The sequence below is a fragment of the Cetorhinus maximus genome, chromosome 1 (assembly GCF_964194155.1).
Source record: "Cetorhinus maximus chromosome 1, sCetMax3.hap1.1, whole genome shotgun sequence".
Classification (NCBI taxonomy): Eukaryota; Metazoa; Chordata; class Chondrichthyes; order Lamniformes; family Cetorhinidae; genus Cetorhinus; species Cetorhinus maximus.
Genome location: NC_135879.1, coordinates 62,297,279 through 62,317,394, shown reverse-complemented (window position 1 = coordinate 62,317,394; position 20,116 = coordinate 62,297,279). Strand labels below are relative to the sequence as shown.

Here is a 20,116-nt window from a genome sequence, read left to right as displayed (position 1 = left end):
TTTTCACAGTTTCTTCATGGATTGTGCAAATTTGACCAATAGCTATTGCTGTTTTTTGGGCTTCACCTTCAGTCTTAATTCATATGTCAGCATTGTTTTGCTTAAATTAACTTCTTGACTCCCCATGAGCCCACAAAAATCTTTAGGCAACCTCCCCTGCCTATCCACGTCGCTCCAGACAATGTTGTCTTAACTTCTGTTTGCTGTGCACAACAGCTTGTTGCGCTATGTGTCTTTTTAAGATTGATGTGTGGCTGCACATATGTGTACCCTAAAAGGAACATGGCTTGTGCATGACCTGTTTGTTCCCTACACGACATGTTCCCAATTGCTGCAGCTGTGCATCTACGCAGCTTAGAGTGGACATTAGCTCCATGCCCAGTTCAGCATGGAATCCAGCCAATCCCAATCTGTCACATCTGGCAAGCTGCTGAGAGGTGTCCACAGTGCACTGGCAGGGTATAAATAAGGCCTGAACCCCAAAATTGGGCTTGATTTGGGTGGATTACACAGCAACACTGCTGCTGTTGTGCCCATTTCTGGTGGGATTCTAAAAATTCCTCCATTGTGTTAATGTTGAGAGCTTGTCTGAAGAACATTTCTTCTCTTGACTCCAACGTCTTTTGCTACCCCTTTTCTCTCTCAACCTTTCTTGTTGTCTTAGCGATGTTGCTACAGTCTCTCGCTTCCATAAAGCTCTAAGGATGCTGAGCTACATGTTCTTTGTTCTCCTTGCAACTTCATTATATTGAATTCGGCTCACTTCAAAGCCTCCTATTCTGTCAAAACTGTGGGGTTTTTTACCTCTTCAGCCTTTCCCTGCACCACCAAATATCAGGCTTTCAAAGCCCATGTTTAGTGCCAGCTACCCAATCATTATTTCATGATTTATCATTTTTCCTTTCCAATTTTCACCAATGTTGGCTTCCTGCAACATGTGCCTTCTATTTTTTTTAATAAGTACCAAGTCTGTATCTCAGAGATGCTTTAAAAGTATCTATGTAAAGGATGTTTTACACACATTTGTGAAACTGACCAAGTTATGATGTGGCAATCTTATTATCAGTGGAATGAATGCCAAAACATGCCAACCTTTAGTTTGAGTACTTTACAATTCCCGTAGAAGGAGTTCTGCAAAATTGAAAAGAGGAGCATTTACACCTTCACCTTTCAAAAATGAGAATGTAGGATGAAATGAAATTCCGCTATTTACAGATAAGTGTTTCTCCATTTATGATTGCAAATGGATTGAGTGTATCATAGAAATATTTTGTGTTGGGGAGAATAGAAGAGAAGCAAACAAAGGAAGTTTATGAGACGAGGAAAACAGCAAAATGAAGTGGAGGGTTGATGTGGTATAATAATCATAAGAAACAATTACAGAATCCACGTCAAAAATCTTTGTGCAAACTAGGAAGATAGATTCTGTTTTGCCTTGGGCTCACCTTTGATAGCTTGGCTGGCGATGAAATCATTAGATTCTTAGATGTTAGCAGTTTTGGAGGCTGTGCACGTAGTATACTGCAACTTGTACTTGTCAACATTGCTGTTTAAAGAGTTAGCTGCTAATTGATATCTAGTTATTGTGGATATTGCTCATGCTTGCCTTTTGAACCCTACTGTATTGCAGAATTTACAAACACATGTAAATTCATGTTTAGGTTATTGTCATGGTCATAAAGATATTCTAATTTGTCCACTATTTTTCATTCTTACAATAGCCTTTGATGGATCTGGCATAAGGTCTCTTGGTACACACTAAAGTAAGGTATTAGGCTTGATTAGTGAGTAATCAATCTATCACAACTACTGATTTGCAGTAACTCCTACCACTAGGAGCACTTTGCTGTTTGAAGTCTAGTTGTTTACTCCCAGAAAGGCTTAGTTGGTACGCTGCCGAATGTGGATCTACTCTGTATAGAGCAGGGCATTGCCAGTGTTGAGTTAGCTGTTCTCAGCCAGGCTAAAAACCGAAGCTCTATAAATGCTTTTTAGCCAGGAATTGAGAAAGGGAAAAATTAGTGCAACTGATTACTGTTCAGTAACTCCAGCTCTTGAGTGCTTGTGTGTGTGTGTGTCAGTGGGGAGCAGATTGGATTTGGCTGTGACGCCTTCCACAGTCACAACCCTTCCAATGCCTGTTCTCTTGGTTTACATTGAAAAATGCTCACTTGGACAAGGGCCAGGGAGTGGCCGTCAATGGAAGCACGTCATTGTCCAATTCAACATATTCAGAAGAGATGGGGTGGAAACCCAGGCTGCATTTGTGTACATGTGTGTGTCTGTCTCTGTCTATCCCTTGGACCTTAGGATCAATCCTATTGCTCTGAGTTCCCCTCTTATAGTGATTTCAGATCCCACAACCTGCTACATGTTCCTAGACTGCAGAGCCACACTCTAAGCACTGCTGGACCCCAAAACTTTATCAATTGCTGGCAGACCCTGCCCTCCCTTGGCAGTGATCATCCCCCTATTCTGACCATGTTGATAAATTGCTGTATATAATCATACTGTTTGCCTGATATCCCGATTCCTATAAAAGCTCAGACTTATCATGAGTAGTACCACAGGACATCAACTTATATGTATATCTGAGTGTATATATGGTTATGTATGCATATATGTGTATTATATATAAAGTGAAGAAATGTCATAACCAATCAGCACTTAGCTCAATATACGAGTTGGTTGCATTTCCTACACTACAGCAGTGACTACACTTCAAAAGCACTTTATTGGCTGTAAAGCGCTTTGAGATGTCCGGTGGTCATGGAAAATGCTGTATGTTGCAAGTCTTTAATTCTAGAGCTTCACTGTATGAGCACCACCTTGGTGCACTACCTTCACTGCACCAGCAGAACTTCCTAATGCACTTGTGTCATTATGTTGTCATTTTAATTGATTGTTGATTCCATATTTTTGTCTTTAAATCCTTGTTTCTGTGGCTGTTATTGATTTAATTTGGAACAAACTATTTTCAAAAGTAAAATAGGTACATATAAATCATGTTAATTCAAATAGAATGCTGATGCTCTATTTTTGTGCCATATTTCTTTACAGGCTGCCCCATAAAATGAAAGTAAACTTTCATTGAATTTATTTACCTTTTAGATCTTTTTCCTTAAATTTGCTTTAGTTGTATTCTTCATCGCCTGGATTTTTCAAAAAAAAGTTTTGGATTTTTTTCCACAGCTCTTTAATTTTTCATGTATTTATTGTTGATTTTTCTGAACAGCAATTATTCTATGAATGTTCCTTCAATCTTCCTTTGCTTTTCTCATATTTTATTTCCATTGAATTAGATCCTTTGTGCTGTGTATTTTTTTCGCTGTTTATCAAAAATGTTCCAATTGCTGCACAGCAGTAAAGGAGACCGACCATCCCACAGAATTTTCCCGTTTTTTAGAATCAGAATAATACACCACAAATTTATCCAAATCCCTTATTAATGTTACCATTCTTCTAGCTTAACATATTAAGGAGCATTTGTATGTTAAACTGAAGATAATATTACACCTTTATTTTCTTATTGTTTATTACAGGCATAAGAAATCACTTTCGATTTCCGGGGTGGGTGGGTGTGGGGGGGGAGGGTGTCATATTCTGGAGATACCCTAGATGAGCGCTGGGGCACCGCTTCCCGGAAGTTCCCATACAAGTACTGCACGGGAATTGCCTGGGAAGTTCAAATTTCCATTGGGCAGTTACCCTGCACTTGGAGCCATCCGATATTCCTACTATCTTACCAGAGAACTTACCCAGGAAATGTTAGAAGAATTAAAACCACTTTAGCTCCTGGGTAACAATAGTACTGAATCCCCCACAGGACCCCAAACTATCCCTGCCCCGCCTGACTACCCTCCTGACCGCGCCAATCCCACTCCCATTCCCGTCTCCCCCCCCACCAACCCACTTACCTTACACACTTACCTTATCTCTGGCTTCTCAAACTGGGGCCTTTAAACTTAGAGCAGCAGCTACTGCAAAGCAGGTAAAAAAGGGGATGTGGCTTCCTTTCCACCGATGCTGCTGCACTCGAATGAAAGCCTTGGGAACCTGCTGCACTGCACATTTCTCACCTGGCCCGAGTCAGTAGGTCAGGTAAGAAAGGTGCTTCTGCATTCCAGTCTAAGTTAAAAGGAGCAGAGTGTCAATCCTAATGTTAATACCACTCTTCACAAGTTTTGGCACCATGCTCCTATCAAAAGTTGTTTCTTTTGTAAATTCTACTTCAAACGGTATCTTATTAACTGATTTATGAGCAGATATTAATTGAGAAAGCGATGGTCGTTAATAGTTTAGCAATAAAGTTCTTGGTTCTTTAGCCCTCTTCTGTTGTTGCTCTTTAACTAAAGCACTCAGCAAGGTATTTCTGTTTCTCATACTATCCATCCCTGTAGCCTCCTTGAGTGAAGTTAAACAATTAGTGGCAAAATATGGGCAGTTTTATACCCTGGGCTTACATCTCTTGGGAGTTAACTTTGAGACAGTTTATATTCGTTTCACTTATGACCCTAAAGATCCATCATCAAAGGGTGATTTTTCTCCCATCTGTTTGGGCTGGATTCAAACCATGTCTTTCCAGTGAAAAAAAAAATATATTAACCCACTGTACCATTCTATCCCTGACTTAAAATCTAACAGTAGCTAAGTAGAATAATTTTACCTACTTTTAAGCCAACCAAACACCAACTGAGGCTTTTCTATGTTGTCCACAAAAAAAAAACTAACCCAAAAATGGAGTGTTTAGTGGTGTCACTTCTTTGTCTTTCTCTTTCTTTGGCCTTCTGGTTGTACACAAAAGAAAAAGTTTTTTTCCTCGTAATATAATTTCTCTCCTTCAACTGAAGTATAGTAATGTCGCTAATCAGAAGACTGGAGCTTTAGCCCAGCATTAAGCAACATTTTTATGTTACCAAAGAATTTACTAGTCCTTTTCTGATATCAAATATTTCATGAATGTTCAAGCATAAAATAGCCTAGCATTCTGCACATACGCCAATCTCCAATTTTCCTGTACAGTGCAACTGTACCTTATTCTCAAAATAATAACAACTCTGCCATTATACACATATTTTCAAACCAAACTTAATATGCTGTGTATTTGGTGTTAAAGGATAGTTTGGGCATATAAAGTTAGAGCAGTAAGTTTTAAATATTTTGAATTAGAAGTGTATGAATCAACATTTTTATTTTGCAACATTCCAGCTTTCATTTCTTTGAGCAGCCTTGCTGTTTTATAACATCAACTACAGTGTGTCAAGTCAGAGTTTGAATTTGTGAATGTGAACCATTCTTACATAGATTAATTTAGAAATTGGATTAAATTTATAAAGAAGACATAATTGAAAGAATGGAAGAATTTAGAAAACTTTCCCAGTTAAATAATTTTATTTATGTTGCAATGTCTTGCCATCTATAAATGTTTCTAGATTATGGCATTTAAAGCAAGATCCTGTTTACCTTGTTTAATAACGAAAAAGGTTTCTCCAAAACTTTCACTTTCTTTATGGTGTTCTTTCTCACTTTAACCTTAGTTTTTAGAGAGATCTACTTTACTCTGTGGACCAGTGTATATGTGCAATTGTTTAAACCTGTCTAAAACTTTAGAACAGTTCACTATAAAATATCCCAAAGCAATGTAGTTCTGCTGAGGCTAGTTATGTATTTATTGCTGAAAAGAGACATCTTTTTTGGGGATTGATTTGTACTGAAGTAAGGCCTCTGGTGTGGAGGTGGCAGAGTAAATACCTGAAGAGTAATGTTCCTGTGCTACTGATCAATATCAGACCCACCATTGTACTTCAGGCCACTCTCTTGTTAAAAACAAATTTGTTAATTCTGACAATTTAATTGCATTTCCCAGGGCTGATTTTAAGAGCATTTAAAGGATTTTGGTGAAAGAAAGTGCATGGATTCTTTTGTGTTGTAACTATTGCTGCCATCCATGTGCTACATGGATTACTTTGTCCTTTGTAGCACAACATAAATCGTTTAATTATTCTGTTATTTTTTTCTGTTTTTAATGAATTGTATGCATTGGAATTTAGTACCTAGTGCTGGATTTGTTCTTTTGGACTTTGTTCTATGGTGGTTATAATGTAGGTAACAAGCATCATCTTTGAGCAATAGCAAAATGAGTTATGTTGCCAACTCAGCATTTTTCTGGTTAAACAAGTAAAGCTTGTATGTATGGAGCTGTACTCCAAATGCTGTTTTTTATAATGTTGATAAAGAGCTGACTTCTTATGAACTTTTTTTTACCTGTTTTTAATCTTCACTTTGTACTGGTGACAGTTATACTGCAGCTGGTGCAAAGCAGGAGCATGTGAGGTGATCCCTTAATGCAGCTTGCACCGCTTGCTGGAGTTTGATTGTGGTCACTTGACTCATTTTTTTATCGATGTAATGCTGAAGATTTTTTTTATTAAAATGTTTATTATAAAGGCCTGTTGGATTTTATTTGCTTTTACGCTGGCAGGTCAGGACTTTTTAATAACTATAGTAAAAGTTTGAGTCCATTGCTAGTCTATAAGCTGTAACTAGCCATGTATGCGGTATAGACTGCTGCTAACTAAAGAACCTCAAGGGAAAGTTAATTGCAGGAAGGCCATGTTAAGTATTTGTATGGGATTTTTTTCTCCCCACAGCAAGCAATTTTTTCACCTTTGAATTAACAATTTACAAAAATACTTGATAATTGGGTGGTCTTTACACAAGCTGAGCAGCTAGTTTGAGTACAGAATACAATTTAGATCTTGCCCTACTAATTGTTTTTTCAGACCTTCAATAATTTGCTATTTTATATAGATTTTTTAAAATGATCTTATTGCAATTGAGTGGAATTTAAGACATAATTTGAGCTGTTAAATAACCAAATTATATTGTGATATTTACATGTATGTTGTAAAACAATCCAGAAAAAGAACAGCATTGTATTTGGAGGACAAATTTGAAACATGACTGATTTAGCATGCCACAAGGGACTATATTACTGTGGCATGCTAATAGAATGAATTGCTTTGTTTTCCTGAGATAATCACAGTGAAAATGCATATTTTTTTTGTGGCAAGCATGGTTTTGGTTAAGTAAACACAGCTTTGCTAGACTAGAATGAACCAAAATGAGATTAATGTTTCTATATTTGTTGTAATTCAGAAACATTTGAGGCCCTATCTGTATAATTCTAAGAAATGAAATGCTTTTCCCAGGTATTAAAGCAAGGATGCAGGAAGCAAGAAAAATACAGCAATGTAGACTAATTAAATAATTTAGCAAATGTGAGCAGTTGAAATATTACAGATTTGGATCATTTGGTTTCAAGTATATTAAATTTAGATCACAATAAGAAAGTTGTGTCACAGAATCTGCAGAAGTGCTTTGGATTGGTGAGGTATGACTTACTTTGGAGGCAGGTAGATGGAGGCAGTTAGTTTCAACAGGTGGTTTGACATTATCTGAGGAAGTTAGTCGACTTTTACGGCTTCACATCAGCTACAGATTAGGTGAAGAAATGTTTTTGAATGTAAAAATCATATGCCCTCCATTTAAATTGTAATATTAAAACATCAACATGAGTATGGTTATGTTTTCTTATTTTAAAAAAAATCTGTCAACCTAAAATTGACAAGCATGTGATATATATGAGCTTTGCTTATGTATTAAGTATTGATGTACTGATGTGGTGTAGTGATGTACTACATTGTCCATAGTATGGAGAGACAGATGTAATACTCAGTACTGATGCTTTGCATTCCTCTAAGGAGCATATCTGTACAAATAAGCTAATAATGGAGAGCAAAAAGTTAGGGAATTATTGTGGTTGTGTTTTGTTTAATTTGCTGAAGAGGGGCAATATGTAAGATACTGCTTACAAGAAGGCTGATAATGTGGTGATATTTGAGTATCTGCCAATATGTTATCTTGTAGAAACGCTAACATGTTAAAAGGTGAAATGGTAGGAAAACCTGTTTTTCCAAAATAAAATCCACATAGTAAATGTGGGAAAATTAGCATTAACAACAGTTAGGAAACTTGGGGGATGTGTTTTTAGGTTTTGAACTGTCAAAAGTTTTGAGGGCTGGAGTGTTTTGATATTCCTTCTCTTTCTTTCCTGAAAATCAGTCTCTTGGGAATTTTAGCATTGTGAAGTGGTGTTCTAATGAGTCTTAATGGCAGGAGGTAAAATAGAAAAATGTGATCCAGTTTTGTAGGATTTGGTACCCACCCTCCAGAACACTGTGGTGGGTTCAATTGCAAACGATTTGGGTGCAGCAACTTTACTAAGGAATCAAATTACCATGTTCTTGGTAACAACTCTATTTATGAAAATGTGAACTTTTTAATTAAATTGTTTAACCTCCCGTTTAATGCAAGTATCAGTCATTTAATAGGCCTTAATAATGTTTTTAAATATTGCAATTAAGCATTCAAATCGATTGTAACAATGGGGAATGGAAGTTCTGGAACAGTTTCTGAGCTGTCCCTGCCAAGCTGTTTCAGCTAGTTTGGAACTTGTTTTGCGGCATCATATTTAACTTTATTTACAATTTCAGTAATACTAAGATAAATGAAAATGTTATGTTTTAAGGTGCGCGTTTTAATTTTCGTTTATGGCATTGGTTGTGATCCAATCGAAACGCTTTTTTGAAACGCCAGTAATTTCAAAACAAAATGTCGTAAAACTAAAATGTACTGAATTTAAACCGTGTTTGTCTGTGAGAATCTCCAGGTGAACGTGATTTATGTACAAAATTGTTTCATCCCCCGATTTAATATATAAACCTGGTCTATTTTAGTATTTAATGTAAAGTTTAATGTTTTATTTCTGTACCACAGACAAAAACATTTGTCATTATAATCGTTGTGGACAACTTTTTATACGTTCTGTGATGGGCTATTGTGCAAAATTAAATTACTTATCCCATTGGCGTTTTCTTGCATTTCATGAAAGTTATTGCGTATTAATAAAGATAGGCAAAAAGGCAGCTGCCGTATATTATTTGTTTTGTCATTCTGAATTGTACCCTTGTTTCTAAAATCAGTGCGAACTGAGTTTAGTCGGAGGTTGTCTTTCCTAATTTAATCATTTTGCCGAATAGAGCAAGAGTTCGAAACATCTCTGCGCGGTAAATTTTGAGCTGAGTTTCTACCCTAAATCTCCCTGGCGTTATTTTTTTGAAGTACTTGTAAATGTGTTGTTTTAATAATTACAATTGGAGGACCCCTCGAACTTAACAGTCAGAATCAGTGAAAATGTACTAAGTTTTAGATAGCTGTGAAACGAGTACTTCATCGGTTGATAACAGTTTGTTCTCACATGAAACCTGTAGCGGAGGGCGGCTAAGGAGACTGTGGTTTACAATATGTTAACTTTAGGGTCTTACGTATTTAATAATACATGGAGTAAAATGTTGAAGTTTCGAAACGAGATTCCTTTTTAAAAAGATAAAATAGTTTTACTTTTCTGTCGCATATGAATGATAACTATCATGAATGATAGTTATTTGCTTTATTTTGTCCTGATATTTTTGCCAGTCTGCCTTTCTGTTCGGTGTTTTAGTTGTATTTTGTTAAATGCCATTGACGTTGCATGAATTGTATAACGTTACTCCATAAGTGTGAAATGAAGATTTGTTGTGATATAGTATAAATTGAAATGGCACAGCGGTGACCCAGTTCTCTGTACGGAGTTATCTGGTGAACACCGTTCGATTTGAATGTCCGACGCGTTATAAATCCATAAAAAAATACCAGTTATTAAAATGAAGATAAAATGATCAAATTCAAACGTGAGCAACGCTCTTAATATACATCTCCTTGAAACAAAATCAGTTGAAAAGGCATTGCAGCTTCTAGTACCAGCAGTGGAACTTCTCATAAAACTGCAACTATTTTTGAAGTAGAGATTATAAACGAGTGTCTCGTTTTATTTGAATGAAATGTTGAACTAATCCCCTGTAAACGATATTTTTGTGGTTATTAGATCTTTCACTGCGATCCTGTTTGGACCCGACTTCCTTAGTTTCTCACGGGCTTGGGTGGTGTGTGTTGGCAGGTTCTGAAGAAGATGTGCTGGTTAAAGGCAGGCAGTCCATTCGAACCCAAGCTGTAGGCAACCGGAACTCCGAGAGCGAGATTCTGCTGGAGGGAGACGACGACACGCTCACTTCACTGGAAGAGAAGGAGATTGATAACATGGCGGGTAAAATAATTTATCTTTCTTTACACCAGCTTAACGTTATAACTAAAGCTTCTTGTGTAATTTCACAAGCTCAGTCCGGGGACTGTTGCTAGGACAGTGATGAATTGTCCTGATCCTAATGAAGCCAATAAAAATATCATTTTCCTTCGCAGTTGTATCAGGAGCTCTAACATTCCATTAGCATTTGACTTTCCACATTTCCCCGTGTGCCTGATTTGTCTCCTTGCACTTCATTTCTGCTCACCTTGAAAAGTTTGCAATGAAATGACATGACTGGCGAGATTTTTTTTTTAAGTGCCCAGAACGACAGTGACTGATAGTAACGGGTTTATTTCAGACCCGACTCCCAATCCTAAAAAAACAGCTCTCTGATGGGAAAATGCAAACGGAGGGCGAACCAGTCCCTGTTGCTGATTACAAATCCAACCACATAATAGTTACCTGATTCCGTTCGAATAGACGCTCAATCGTCGTAAAATACGATTAACTTTAGTCAAATTTGATTTAACATACTCAGTGAAAAGTCATCAAGTCTAAACGTGTGAATATAAACAAGTTCCATTTCTTCCTCAATATTTAGCTATTGCACAAAATGAGTTTACAGTTTATTCTCCACAATATTCAGATGTGACACACGTAAGTGGCCGCATGGCATGTGCCCTTATTGTTTAAACATCAAAACAAATTGCTTCAACTTTGGGATTTCACTTTGTACCTGGTATCTGTTATATTTCCTCATTCCTTATCTTCATCAACTATCTGGGAACTATGATCTTAGCTACGTGCTAAACAGGAGGAATAATGGCTCTACTAAATAAATAAATAAATAGGTTTCAGGTCGCATGGGAAAGAGTTCAAATGCAATCCCTCCTGGTAGAAAGCTCCAGGAATAGCTCTGGGCAGATGGGAGTTTGGTCGAAGATCTGAAAAAAATCAAAATGATCTGATCCTATTCGTAGTGATGTCACATTCTTTCGGATGCCCTGTAGAGAACTACGAAAGCATCTCCCTGACTGAATTTCAGGACAGGTGGCATTGCTGCTACCTTTGGCCATGGGGGTGGGGACGGAGCACGGATGTACGACGCTGGGAAATGATGAGGGTAACTGCTGGCTTTGGAGAGGAAACGGGGCAATCGCCACGGCTGGATGCAAGAAATATGAAGTGTGCTTTCCCTCAGGGTCACCGCACGGCGAGGGGGCAGAAACAAGACTGTAGCCATGTTTCTTTTGGTTGGCCGGCCGGGGAGGGGTGGTGGAGGGTGCTGCTGGCCCGAAGGCAAGTGGAGGGATCTTGCTTGGAGTGCAGAGGGAAATATTCCCAGAGCGGTAACAGAGATTAACAATTATGTTGTATTTTGACCAATCATCAAGTGTTCGAAACCGAATTTAATAAACATAATTCAAGCAAATAAAGCCCAACGACGTCTTATGCCTGCATCATGTATGCTTAACACATTTTGAAATTATACATTTAATATTTGGAACCTTTTGTATTACCACACGGCATTGGAGACAGCCGCGTTAATTTAAAATGCATTGTATTGCGCTACATTTTGGAAGTGTTCATTTTAAATTGTTTAATCTATATGCGTATAGGTAAATAACACCATCTGATGCTTAAATGTTTTCAACTTGCCACTAAAGTAACAAGTGTGAAATTGTTTTGCGATGTAGCCACTTTCCCAGCACAGCGCAGATATCCGCAGTAGACAGTGGAAAGGGGTGAGAGCAGGGTTTAATTATAAAATCTTGACATTGGGAATAGGATTAAGCAGTAATCCTTTCTAATAAAGTCTGCAGTGTGAATTAACTGGAAGTTATCAGGGGTCTCCTATAGGAGCCCATGGGCTGTATGCAATGCCAGATCATTGCAGATGGCTGCTGTGTTCTCATTGTAATTGAATGTCTCACCGTGATTGAAAAATGTTATTTCTCTCCTGTATTACATGTTAATGCATTAAGGGCACGGCGAGACGGCAGAGAACACGAGATGGTGATTCCATCCATTTTTGAAAGAGCTTGGGGAAATCAAGGCGGTTTTGTATCTATCTGCTGACCATCTGCAAACACAGTATATTGTAGACTGGGAATAGAGGACAAATCCTGCTCTAATCTCACATGAGAATCGCCCGCTATTGTCGAGATGGCATACATTAAGATTGATGAGAGATTAAAGACTACTCGGGTCTAAGCAATCAATGAAAATGACAATTAATTTGGAAATTTTTTGGCAATTACTCACAGAATGATTACCTCCACCAGTTCGCCGAGTGAACCTGATCTTATGTCGTATATATTTTTAAGATAAAGCCATCAGTGTAAAAGTGAAATTTAGTGCTTCTGAAATCTGCACAGGCCGCAGTTTGAGATACGGCCCAGGGGCGCTTTTTCTTTTAGTAATGAATGTGTTGTTGCGATGACTCTATTGTCATTTTTAAATTTCTCGGAATTGATTACCATGGTCAGGCATAGTGTATACATTTTCTAAATCAAATATTACAATTAAATGTAGAACAAAAAGTAGTAGCTACCGTATTTCAGTCTCTAGGTTGTTCCAATATGAAATATTTTATGACGTAATGGGTTAAACATGCTGTCTACATTATTTTTTTAAATGTTTCCCTTCACCCTTTCCCTTTACGTAGCTTTCATAGTTGTCCTATGGAGCGCATCAAATAAAACACCTATCAGTATTGTATGTTTATATTTAATGCTTCAATGCTTTTGTTTCGAAATAATCCTTCTATAAATCCCTTTGTACTTAGTAATTATTACAGTGAAGTGCATTCAGCTGTACACCAACTGGGCAGCTGTGAAATGTGGATTCCCAGCATCTCAAAGCAACGACAATTCCCATAAAAGCTGCGCGCAAATAGAGGGGGCGGGGTAGGGGGTTAAATGCGACTTTTTTCAGCAGTCGTTGTTCCAAACTAATGTATTGACCATTTCGAAACCCCTTAAGCAAAACATACAATTTAAACTATGATTAAAATATGACTATTAAGTATTGGTAAAGAAAATAGCTACATTTTAACAGGTCATCCTACGAGTTGCTAAATCAAAACGTATAAACTTTATGATTATAATTGCGGCAAATTCCTTTGCAGATCTCCCATGTACAGGCCTAGCTGCGCTAAACCCAAACGTTTGAATTCTTAATACATCACTAGTGTAATGTTTACACAAGGTGCAATGTGATTTCTTTAATATTCAGATTTGTTTGCAGGTATTATTCTTATTGCCTTTCTTTTGCTTGCAAAATTATATTTTTGATTAAGCTATTACTTGCTGGTCTAAATAAAGCTAACAGTTGTTAGTAAGCCATCCTATTCACTTCTTTCCAGGACCTGTGAATTTCACCACTGCTGTCCAGCTCATCGCTCCGGCTGTCGTTGCTAAGGGAACGCTGTCAATCACTTCTTCCGAGCTCTACTTTGAGGTGGACGACGATGATCCCAGCTATAAAAAACTAGACCCCAAGGTAAGACGGCGCTGACACATCTGGGACTTTGTTTAAATGACAGCCCTTAAATACACGAAATTTTAACCCCAGAGCAGCTGCTGATGCGCATAATGTTGCCTCATGTACATGAGCGGGTAGGACCTCTTGCATTCATCAGAAAGTAGCAAAATGACAATGACTTAGCTACCCTACAGATGTTGCTAAAAAAAAAACACTACTATAATTGCAGCAGATATTTTATTGTATATATTTAATACCGAGTCTGCTATGTGATATAGAATTCAGTTCCATCTGTTAACGATACTGCTTTTAAAGTTGAAATAATCACTTTTGCTTATTATGGAATGTTTCAGACCATAAATTGTTTTCATTGGTCTGCTGCAATGCAGTATGTCAATACAACATTTTATTTTGAAAATGATGCCTTCTGACCGATCTTATGCCTATAGATACCTGACTTAAGAGCAATGGTATTCATTATGAATCTAAAATGTATTTCCTATCCCCAGATGCAAATAAATTTGAAATGCTAATACCTTACTAATCATATCTATAATTAGCAGATTTTGCCTCTTTCAGTCATCCTAATGACAGAGGTTCCTCGCGGCTTGTATCGGCTCATCAAGCACAAAGATCCAGCGTGCTTTATGGCTACGCTTTTTTGTGCTCAGCCACAATGATTATAATCTTCCTAACTTAAAGTTGTTCCTGTTATTTGGTTTACAGTTACATTTTGGAAACACTGACACCAGCAAGAATGAAGCCCATAATTAATTACGTTTCGAATGAGTCGACACTGATTTTAAAACTTAATTTCATTGTAGAGATCTTATTTGTATATCAATGTCCCATTGTAAGACACGTCAAGAGTATGAATAATGGTTTGTGAAGTTGCAAAACATTGCTTGGTATCTAAAATCGCTCAAAAAGTTGGATTTTTTTTCAGTAGTGCCCAGCTGCCATTTCCGCGATGTCCACCAGAATTGTGCAGTCGGATCGTTTTGAGTAGCTGTGGTGTTTAGGCCTGCATTTCGCTTTCAGAAATATTTATGGAAACATTATGGATTTTGTGTTTGGATATCTCTGGTATTGCTGAGAGTGTTTAGTCTCAAGCTTAGGGTTGGGGGTATAAACGTATGACTTTTTAATGATGTATTTAGATTTGAAAGGTATACCTTATGTCGTTTAGTCTTTAAAAATACATTTATGTCACAACGTTTATATTTATTACACAAGCTCATGGGATAACGGGTATAACAGGGCCTCTGTCAAAATACAAGCAAGTCGAAAAAGCATTTTGTTAATGCTCAAACTCATTCTAAAAGTGTTTAAAATGAAATAGTAACGTTTGCTTTTAAACATCATTAATATGGATTGCATATAGTACCAGTCTGAAACACTGCTAAATTTAAGTTAAAATAAGTCGCAGTGTGTTGCTGCCTTTGGACTGGATGCTGCAGGATTTGCACATTTCTGTACTTAACAAGGCACGTTGAGATTCAGTGTTAGCTGTTATAGTAGACTAAGACTTACCGCCAGGTTTTCCTTATTACTCCTTTAAAAATATATTGAATATATATAAAAGCAGATGTGTTTTAAGAATCTAATTCATAACTCATAGTAAACCATTATCATTGATACTTAACATTTGTCTGGTTTCGGATTTGAGGGGGAATCGAGATTTGTACAACTTGTAAAGCCATAATACCGAATGCGCGTCCAATCATCTTGCGAACATGTATTCAAAGTATTGCTGTACATATATTTTTTAACACTTTCGGATAACTTGATTTTGGAATTGAATCTTCACATCGTCAAAAGAAAAAAGCTAGCACCTCAGCTCCAAAGATTAGTTGTGATTTGCTATATTTTTAACTCTTCTGGGCCTATACCTAAATTGGATTTCAGATGAAATTTACATAACAACGCAGGCCACGCTTCAATCATGCATATAACCAGTTTCTAAAATTAAGACGACAACGCCCTTCCCACTCCACTAGAATACTTAATAAAATAGTAGCCCTGCTTTATAGTCATCAAAATGCCTTAATTTGTGTCTGTAGTATACTTAAAAGGATAAATGTACGGATTAGCAATGCAAGAATCAAATTGTGATATTCAATTCTGACCACTCGAAGCTCATTTTTAAAGCATGGTTTCCCTCTCCTCCCAATCGTGATTTAGTTTTGGGCATTCTTTTCTTAAAAAGGCTGTTGTTTGCCCTTAACACCCGAAACCAAAACAGACTGACAAGCTCTTACCAGATCTGAGTCGCTGATAAGATTTGCTGATAACCTCAGGCTTCACACTTACAGCAGTTTGGTGTTTTAATTACCGACAGTAGCTGCAGAACTGAGATGAGACAAGTTCTGAAGCCTGTTGAATGCCCGATTTGTTCTAAGTAAATAATTGTTGTTCGGTTATTTGAAAGTCTAAAAAACGGCAACGTAATTTTTGACAACCCGTACAGTAAATTAGACGAAAGGATATTTCTGATTTGGATGGTTTACTCGATCTTTCGATGCAAGTGAAGATTTTGTTATAATTCAGTAAAAATCTAAGAACTGTCTATTTATTCACCTTACGTCCCCGTGCTAACATTTAAAAAATATTACTTTTATTTTGGGGAATTTACATTGTTTAAATGTAAAAATGTCTCGTGAAACTCGTCTTGCAGGACGTTACTGAATAAATGTAAGACCGTACGGCAATATTAAAACGGCCATCTAAGCCGTCATTTCAATTATAAATTGCGATCACTAAGACTTTCAATTAGTAAAAGGTCCAGCCAGTTCGTTTTTAAAATGGAAGCCCCCCACAACTACCATAATCACTGTTTACAAAATTGTGCTTAATATTTGCATCTTTAGTGGCTATAATCGGACTGTCATTTACGGTTTGTAATATGGTTATTTGTAATTTCAACCGAGTAATATACTGCACCAACGTTTCCCTAATTCATCTGGTTTGAGACAAAATGTTAGCCTTGTAAAATAAATACACACCTGTGGACAATACTGCGGAACTCAACATTAAAATGATTTCACCGCCCTTAAAGTTTCTCTGTCATATCAATTAATTCACCACGCTGCAATATTCGTGGATCTTATAATTAGTTTTCATTTGGAATTACTTTGTATTAAGTCAATATATGATCCAAGTAGTTGACTGAATGCGGCCTAAATGTAAAGATTCGGCCTTGAAGACTGTAGTTGTTCAGCAGCGCCATTATTAGAGCGGCTTTTGTTTTTCCTTAGATTGAAGTTTCTCTGGCATTTCTAAACTATGGCGATGCAGCCTTTTCAATGGCATCAAATGGCTGTTGCGCCTTTGGGTGTCTTTCTTCTCTCGTTCGAGGTGCCGTCTTTATCCTAAATTTAGTGTATATTGTACGGTTGTGACCTGACCAACTACTTCCCGTTCTAAGCCTTTGCTTTTACATTTTACTTTCTCCGTCAAAACTTGCTAGACAACGGGGAATTAACTCATGGCGCTTGTTTTAAGATATTTGCCTTTTGCAAGTTTTTCTGCAGTAATGTCTCGCAATTATTTCTCAGCGGCTTAATGCCGCGCGAAGTTTATTTTTCACTCTCATTAATAGCGTGAGATCTCTGGAATAATCCCTAACATATAAAAACATTTAAAGGAAAAACGTTTTTTTAATCGTTTTAATTATAGTGTGTAACGTAAATGACATTGAATTTAATATTTAATTATAAATATTGAAAGTGATGAAGGAAATCGAGCTGCATTCGCTAAATTATTGCAGCTTCAGATTGACCGAGGCCATTTTATATTGCATTTTTTACCCTAATATAAAAATGCTGGCAAATTCTTTACGATTGTGGGAAAATGTAACCAGAACAACCATGTCAAACGCGCAATAGTATATTAACAACGGAGCCAAACGAGTGTTCAGTTGTAAATTAACGGACAAAAATGCAGGTAAGGTAAATAATTTTATTACCATTACACGTTTCTTTTAGGGGCACAAAGTCTGAAGTTGGCACGCAAAATACATTTTACAACAGAAGTTTTCTTAGCCTTTAAAAGACTGCATACTTAAATAAAGGTTCCTCACAGGCTGACAACATCTAAACAAAACTCACATTTAGTTTAAAATGTACCTTGAATCTGTTTCATGTCTAGTCCGTTTGCTTCTTTTAAAGTCTTTTTGTTTTAATCAGTTACCGAGTTCAAATTGGTGTGCCTTGCATTAATTGTTGAATAAGTTTGCTGGAAATGTAAGTTCTACTATAGCTTATCGAGACTTTTTGCGTTGGTGAGAATTTCTCTCGCCAATCGCCATGTCTGTTTCGCCGCACTTTCCAGGGCGGAGTGAGGCTTTCCTTGGAAAAGATCTAGGTTTGGAAGAAAGTAATGAGGACACCTCCGACACTGCAGACACGAGATGAGCTGCAGCAGAATGCCGTTGAGGCGGTCGCCGAGGCATGACTCGTCCCAGTCGGTTTCTCTGGGATGTTTCTCGCATTCGTAGAGTAGTAGCGTCTTCATATGATAGTTATTGAGGGGCTGCCCTGGCAACTCGAGGTGCCGATCGCGTAAAGTCTTTAAAACGGATAGGCACTTTTTCCTGCAGCCCCCCATCAGTAGCCTGTTCTCGGCTTCTCCGAACTGTAAAACCCAAGCGTCGCTCTCTGCCGAGCTCTGCTTGCCTGTCAGGGAGTAGCACTCTTTGGACAGGAGATTAAAGCCTTCAGCTTTGACTTCGGCCACCCGGTTCGGCCCGGGCCAGGGAATGTGTGGCATGGGCCACTGAGCCGCACTCCTGGGCCAGATGCCCGTGCATTTGAAAGCTGGCGTGATCTGCACTACGTAACGCTCCCTGATCCTTAGCTTTACCTCGCTTGTGTCCGCAACCATCTTCACCACATCTCGATAACTGCATTTGTCCACGGCCTGTGCCACCAGGGTCTGAAATCGGGAACGGATCTTCCTAGCTGACAGGTAGCCCGAAGCTGTAATAAACTCGACCCAAAGGGACATGCTCCTCTTGCGCCCGTCGCTAAGTTTGAGCACAGCGCAACCAGGCAGTGAGCCATCGTCCACGAAGTTGAAGACACCCATTTGGTTCAGGTAGAGGACCACCTCAAATTCTGTTGGAGCGATCACCTCCAATCCTTCGAAGCGCGTTTCGATCTCGCTAAGAGAGCTGATGAAGCGAGGTTCTTGGACTTCTACCTCTTTAAGGACATCGGAGACCACCTTGCACACCTCTCGAATGGTCTTAGCAATCGCAGCTTTCCTAGCCTGGCATCGCTCGTTGTAGTACTTGTTCAGCTGGTAGACCAGCTTGGCTTGAGCCGCGATCATGTTGGGACTCAGGTCCGGGCTGTACACCGGAGTCTCGCAATAGGTTGAGGAATCCAATGCTTACTGATGTTCCGTGGGCACCCACTTTTTATCTGGTGCTAAACTGAAACAAGTGCATGAAATACAGCGGGATAGAGGGTAGAGAGCAGTCAGCAAGACAAAATACAAATGTCAACTAAGTCCACCAAATCAACAACTTGTTTCTTCAAAAAGGAATTGGTTTTAGCAGTGACGATTGTCGTTGTTTTGAAGCGGTATGTGTGAGTGACGAAATGTGGCCGTTATCTTTCATTTCTCTCTCTCTCTGCCCCGATTCCTGATTTGGACTGTTTTTATTCCTGTGGCCACTTTCCCCCACACTCAGGAAGTGTGTAAGAGTTTAGTTTATGAATGGTCCCCGCTGAGCTGCACATGCGCTCTGAACGTCGGGAGGCCGAACCAGGGCCGCACGTGTTGCTGCTATCGACCAATCGAGGCAGAGCTGTCAATGTCGGACCAATGGGTGCGAAGGGGGCGGAGATTGGATCGGATGCTTTAAAAAGGGCAGCAGTTATGGTGCGGGGTGAGCCAGGGAGGACGACTGAGACTGGGGGGGGGGGGGGGAAAGAGAGGGGGGGGGGGAAGAGAGGGAGGGGGGAGGAGAGGAGAGGGGGGGAGGAGGGTGACTGAGACTGGGGGTGGGGAAAGAAAGAGGGAGGGGGTGGGGAAAGAAAGGGGGAGGGGGGAGAGGGAGGGGGTGGGGAAAGAAAGGGGGAGAGGGAGGGGGTGGGGAAAGAAAGGGGGAGAGGGAGGGAGGTGGGGAAAGAAAGGGGAGACGGGGGGAGAGGGAGGGGGTGGGGAAAGAAAGGGGGAGATGGGGGGAGAGGGAGGGGGTGGGGAAAGAAAGGGGGAGATGGGGGGAGAGGGAGGGGGTGGGGAAAGAAAGGGGGAGAGGGAGGGGGTGGGGAAAGAAAGGGGGAGAGCGAGGGGGTGGGGAAAGAAAGGGGGAGAGGGAGGGAGGTGGGGAAAGAAAGGGGGAGGACGGAGAGAAAAGGGAGGAGGAGAGAGAGGGAGACGGGGAGGGGAGGAGAGGGAGGGGGTGGGGAAAGAAAGGGGGAGGGAGGGAGACGGAGA

General features: G+C 39.1%; 2 protein-coding genes across 2 annotated transcripts in view; one reads left to right on the top strand and one right to left on the bottom strand.

Annotated features, from left to right (window-relative positions):
* Nucleotides 1-20,116, top strand: part of lrba (LPS-responsive vesicle trafficking, beach and anchor containing) — a 913,498-nt gene that overhangs the window by 538,637 nt on the left and 354,745 nt on the right. The window contains exons 38-39 of the mRNA XM_078541260.1: nt 10,058-10,204; nt 13,551-13,687. Coding sequence (XP_078397386.1) covers nt 10,058-10,204; nt 13,551-13,687 — 284 coding nt within the window. The remainder of the gene's footprint in view (nt 1-10,057; nt 10,205-13,550; nt 13,688-20,116) is intronic.
* On the bottom strand, nt 17,616-19,398 carry mab21l2 (mab-21-like 2). Its single transcript, XM_078541263.1, has one exon. It carries the CDS (start codon nt 19,001-19,003, stop codon nt 17,924-17,926), a length of 1,080 nt encoding a protein of 359 aa, XP_078397389.1. The 5' UTR covers nt 19,004-19,398; the 3' UTR covers nt 17,616-17,923.